Source organism: Malurus melanocephalus, unplaced genomic scaffold (genome assembly GCF_030028575.1).
Source record: "Malurus melanocephalus ecotype Western Australia unplaced genomic scaffold, MMel_1.1 scaffold_8, whole genome shotgun sequence".
Lineage (NCBI taxonomy): Eukaryota > Metazoa > Chordata > Aves > Passeriformes > Maluridae > Malurus > Malurus melanocephalus.
Genome location: NW_026623240.1, coordinates 1559540 through 1565539, shown reverse-complemented (window position 1 = coordinate 1565539; position 6000 = coordinate 1559540). Strand labels below are relative to the sequence as shown.

Below are 6000 nucleotides of genomic sequence, written 5' to 3'. Positions count from 1 at the left end.
GCTATTTTCCGTGAAATAAGGTGAGTTTGTAAAACACCTGCTCCACCCCACACACAGGCACCTGCGGGGCTGTGGGAAAAACAGCAGAGAGCCGWAGCACCTTTAAAAGAGCAGAAACCTTTCGTACTAGCAAAATAGGGAAGCAGATGTTACATAAAAAGGAGCAGGGCAACAGCCAGCAGTAACTGGTATGATGGCTTGATTAAGAAACGTTTATTTCTCACAGGTTAGTATTCACTGCTGTAATTCTCCATCTCAGGAGCCTGCTCTGGGGAGTAYTAGAGATTGCGCCTGATACGGGGTGAACAGCTTTATTAAATTAAGAAATTCTTAATCCAAGCAATTAATTTCTGAAGCCATTACCATATCCAATGGTACACATGCTAAAACACTTAAATATAGTGAGACAATAAATTTAATGGTAATTCACAAATTATTTTGCTGTCACGTGGTCCTAATCAATACAGATCCTTTCACAACTGTGCTATGAAATTTTATCACGCTGTCTTAAATGATTCATTAACCAGTTGTATGGGGTATATATAGTCCAGTCCTTCACTGTCAAAGTAGAACCAGTTCCCATCTATGYTGAGAAACCTTTCTGCATATTTTATTATGCAACTCACAACACCAGTTGGGGCAGAGAGCAGCATCTGGGACCTTCTGCTTTTCTGTAGTAAAAGGCAGCTCCCCGAAGAAACAGCCCCAGTATGGCCAGAACCAGACAGTGATGGCCTTTAACAAGAATGCAAGCCCTGCTTCTGTGGAAATGCAACAAGGAATTTGGGAGCTCAGCATTTTGAGTTCTGGAAATTAAAATCAGATTATGTCCACCCAAGTGTGGGATTTTATCTGGGGTGTTCTGGGAAGAGTGGCAAATGTATGAAGTAACAAAGTCCAAGGTATTTCATGTTGCAGAAACAGAAAAGTGATTTTTTGCCACTCTTTGAGAGTCAGGGGGGTGCTTACAGCAGTAGAAAGTACCATGCCAAAAGAACTGTACTCCAGAGTGTGCAAGAAAGGGTCATGCTAATTGTAATYCTATTAAGAAAAGTGTGCCACCCCCAAGCCCCAGGAGACAGATGCAGGAGAGTACTATACTATTGCAAAGGCCAAACATCTGTATTTTAATAAGTTAGAAGAAATCCAGATATAGAAGCCATAGAGTCACTGAAATGTTAACACGTTAATATATTTTAAAGCAAATATAACACAGTGTACACATAAAAACCATTTAATACAAAGTGAAAACCATTAGATGCACCTACTAATGCTGATTTTTGGTTATTTTCAGCTGTTTCACTGGAACTCAGAAACAAAGCTCAAAGCTTTATTACAGTTACACCAGGTTAAGTGGTGAAACTGATCTATAGCAAGCAAATCACTGCCTTTTCATTCACCTGGGAAAGACAGCACCACAGCAACTCAGTGTCTCCAGAAGGGCACCCAAATGAAACAGGCTGTGCACATTTGGCCCACTCACTAAGTTATACAGGACACCAGATGTGAATTGATTGCTGCTTCTGAATACTAAAACTCAGTAAGTGCATCCTTGCTGTACAAAAAAAAAATAATTAAAGTGACAAMATAGAAAACTGGCAACAGATAACCATGTCTGCCTAAAATATACACATATGATACATAATTGTGGCCATGCTGGCCAGTATGCAAGCCTGTTCAAGAGCAAAGCTTTAATTGCACAGAGAAAAATGAACAAATGCTTTTACAGAGCAAAGCACAAGCTTTGGTTTATGCTTAGACAGTGAACATTAAACCTTCCATTTTTATTATAACATCTATTAAGAAAAATAACTTTCTCTATGAATAAGCACTCCATTCCACACAATGAAATGAAGCTCAGTGTCGTATTCAGTGAGATMATTACCTGTGTTTACATTGGGAATGTATTATATCTTTATTGAAAGCTACTGAACTACAAAAAGTTTGACTTGATTCACAGTTCCCCAGGCCTCCCCCCATTTTTAAAATGCTGCATTATATAAAAATAACTCCAGTATGGCACAAAAGTGGGATTCTCAAGGGAAGGCAAAGGATAGAGGCAAAGGGAAGCCTCCACTGGCAACATCAACAAATTGCATATAGTCCAAGAGGAATTTGCACCCTATACGAAATGAGCTTCCCTGTGTTCCAGTTCTTGGATCCTTTTTGGTCTCAGTCTATGGTAAGCAGGCTTCAGATCTGTGGGGTGAATATCCTCTGAGCTAGCTTTTTGTTCATTTGTGTTTTGTTCAGCATCATCTGATGGAAGTGCAGAGCTCCTAGCCAGTTTCACAGTATTATCCTGGTGGAGGACAGAGCTAGCACTGGCTGGTGCACAAGCTTTAGCAGAAGAACCATCTCCATTTTCTTTTGATTTGTTAGAGGGTGGTTTATAAAATGTCCCTGGGGGTGGTTGCAACGTTCTTGGTGCCCTAAAGGCAGCAAGAGGATTAACATCAGGACCATTCTCTTCTGCTGCTGTCCTTCCTGACCCAACAGCAGAGCATGGCTTATTAGGAAGAATGGCATTAGCTGAATTGCTACCAAGGCTGCTTGACGATGATGATAAAGCACTTGCAGTTCCACTCTCAAGTGCTCGGTTCTCCTGGGGAACATTAGTGACAATCATTGCTGTCCTTGCAGTGATATCATACTGTTTGTACTGCTTGTCCCAAGCTTTTCGCAGCATCTGAGTGTCACAACAAGGAAGTCTGAGGCCGGGATCAACAGCAGGGAGTGCCTTCACCTCGGAGACTTCTTCAATAGTAGGGCTTCTGCCCAACTTCTCTGAACTTACTGCTCCTGCATTTCTTGAATTTCTTTCATTCAAAACACATGGATGAAGTATTCGGTCTACAGGCAGGCTCACAGGGCGAGAAGCTGGTTTTGTCCTTGGAGCCCGCAGTGGAACTTTGGCAATSTGACGGTTAGGTTTTACAGGAATTAAGTTAGTTTTACAAGGGTTTTCACCTAGAGAAGTGAATGGATCATTGTCTTTCTCTGAAGTTGGACTCACAGCATCACCTAGAAACACACAAACAGATGTGATTGGATCTTTGCACCAAATATAAAGAGAACTCAGCAAGCCTATAATGACCCCTTGGGAGCCAGTATTTTAATGGGTGAACAGCTTTTAGGGATAGCTTGTATACATACTAGGAATATCCAAATGTTAGCATTTCAATAGCTAAAACACATATTGTACAGCTGTAATCAAAGAGAAAAGAGACCAAGAGACACTTCACTCTTTTGGATGGTGCTTTGCCATCCCTGAGTATTTTCAGTTTTAGTATGATTCAGGATGTTGCACTGTTGATGTATGGGACATGACTGAACTGGTAACATCAGATGAAAATCAGTGTAATTAAAAGGGATTATGTACAGTTACTCCTAAATGAAGTACATGAAATCATACCTACATTAAAACAAACCACTGTGGTAGCATGGGGAAAAACTTTAGAGTTACAATTAGCAAAACTGCTGGGTTTTGAGCAGAAATATTGATATCCAAAATGCTCTGATGATTCTGTCAGAGAATTACTCTTCTGGTTTTGTTCCAGTGAGTGGCAATGATATATATTTTGGGGGAAGACAGTGGTCAAAATACATAAATTGCTGGGTATTTGTCTACAGCACTGTAATGAATYTCAGAAATCCAGAGTCCACATAATTATGGCTTTGTTTTGCTTGCCTTTTTTTCTAATAAAAGGCAGAAACCAAGTCACTGTTATATTCTCTTACCAAATACTTTAAGCTCCAATTCCATAAACACAAGTTTTTAAAAATCCTCTAGAAAGATTTAATTCTCTGTTCTTACAAAAATATACAGTATATAAAGCAGTGATGAGCAGGTTTCATCACTTGCTTCTGTCTGCATTGCAGAGCTACATGCACTATAATCTAATGCATCCAGGACTCCTTATTCACCCCTGCCCAGAGTTAATGCCATACTAACCAGTTACAGATGCATCTGCTTCTTCTTTTGCATTCTTGTTATTCTTCAATTCCAAAAAGAGWGCAGCTGTTTCTGAAGCTCTGCTTTCACTTGGAGCTATTTGAATACCCTGCTAACAAAAGTCAGAGCAGAAGTAAATAAGAACTCAGGAGTAAAGGCACTCCTTATCAAAAATCCCACAAAAATTCATTAGAAATATACTCTGCAATGCTGCAGCATTTAAACAGAAATTACAATGGCATAGGTAACATTATGGCAGCACCAGAAGAATCACTCACTTCCTTTACAGCAACAAATGATTTCCTCTGCTGCTGTGGCTCCCTCTCATCCGCTGATAAAGCAGCTCTGACTGTAACAGCTGTTTCTTCAGCATGAGAAGTGTTCAGAAGTGGTTTCAGTGAAACATCAAATATCTTTTCATAGTAAGTTATGAGCAGCTCCACGACCCGGGCCTGACAAGGGTAGTCCACAAGTGATGACAAAGAAACTGTAGCATCAGTTTGACGTGGTCTGATCAGAGTTGGGCCAAAGATTATGCCAAGGTTGCTGGCTGACATTTTATTTTCATCAGACTGTTCTGTAACTCTGCATAAAGAAGGGAAAAAAAACCAAAAAACCAAAAGAAACTCCCAAGAGTTAGAGAGGTTTATTACTTCAGAAATACTTTTGACATTAAAATATTAAAATATCTGTCTAAAGAGGATAAGACAATAAAAAACTGAAAGTGGGTTTGCTAGGCAGGCAGAACCTTCAGTGCAGACCACATTTAACAGTGGCTTGGACTTCCCACACAGGATGCTTTTCTGTCCTATTTGTTAAGGCTATTTGGTCTTTCTAGGGCTGGGGGAAAGGGTGTGTAAGTAGTAATACAGATATAGCCCCATATTACCCATTTTTATTGTAGTCATAAGTTTAGTACATCATCATACAAACCAGCATTTGGAGGACAAGGAAGTGAAATATGACTGAAGAATGGTTATTAAGAYACATGATACAAGTTTCAACTTTCTRWTAATAGCCACCAGATCACTGACCTATCTTTGTTACACCACAATTTAAATAATATTTAGATACCTGCATGTGACACTAATTACTACTGACCCCAATGCTAGCAAAGAATCAAGAATAATGGAGGCCAACAYTTTTTCTGCTTTATTTCCCTTTTCTATTCTTTTCTCACTTGAAAATTCATTACATGGAAAAAACCCCAGCAACAGAAATGTGTCTTTAAAGGTACCTGTGACTTCTTCCTCTACAGTCATCAAAAAGGTACAACAGATTTGTTGTACCTAGCATGCAGCATGGAGCAGTTAAGTTTTCAACATCAGTTTGCTTCTAAAGTATTTTCTTACCTGTGAAGGTGCCCAATAAGGTACTGAAGMGTGTTATAGTTTGGTACAGGCAGTTGTTTCAGAAGATCTTTAATTTTAAGGATGATCCGATTCAGTTCAATACAGACTGACTGCCTTGTCTTTACTTTGGGGCTAGTTTGCTTAGCATCTGACTCCTCACTGGAGTTCTGGCTTTCTTTTGCAAGTCCAATGAACTCATTGTAGAGCCGAAACAAAATCAAGGGCTCTGGAAGCTGAAGAAATACAAACATTTCAGAAACATACTTAAACCTGAATTTTAACTTGCTTCCTTCCTGTTTTTATTCAACTTTTTCTGGTCTAGCATCTTTTCTTGGATGATGACATTATTTCATCCTTGTTCATTAGGTCAATCCCCAAATTTTTCAAAACCARTCCCAGCTAACTAAAATACTCCTTCCTACACCTTTTTCCAGGAATCTTTTGCTAACCCTTTCCTACAATAGCTTCAGGACTGAGCATTTATCAATACATCACTGAAATAAGAAGATTTCAAGAAGAAAACAAGACTCCAAGGAAAAGTTTTTTTTTCAAAATTACTTAGTGGTGATGATCATAGGATTGGAATGCTCATCTCTGACAGCCAGTGGGGTGAAGAGGACAGGACCATGCAACTAAGGATTATTCCTTTYAGGGTGAAGAGGTTTTCAGAGTGAGTCCATAATTTCACTGGCC

General features: G+C 39.4%; 1 protein-coding gene across 7 annotated transcripts in view; it reads right to left on the bottom strand.

Annotated features, from left to right (window-relative positions):
- Window positions 1-245: 245 nt before the first annotated feature.
- The window catches only part of ARHGAP29 (Rho GTPase activating protein 29), a 47763-nt gene continuing 42008 nt past the window's right edge, over window positions 246-6000 (bottom strand). For 4 of the 7 annotated variants that reach the window (XM_057373592.1, XM_057373609.1, XM_057373627.1 and 1 more), the window contains 4 exons: window positions 5308-5540; window positions 4234-4540; window positions 3956-4067; window positions 246-3024 (listed from right to left, as the gene is read on the bottom strand). In XM_057373592.1, coding sequence (XP_057229575.1) covers window positions 2123-3024; window positions 3956-4067; window positions 4234-4540; window positions 5308-5540 — 1554 coding nt within the window. In that variant the 3' untranslated portion in view covers window positions 246-2122. The remainder of the gene's footprint in view (window positions 3025-3955; window positions 4068-4233; window positions 4541-5307; window positions 5541-6000) is intronic. The other 3 variants (XM_057373617.1, XM_057373600.1, XM_057373635.1) reach the window with 3 other exon arrangements.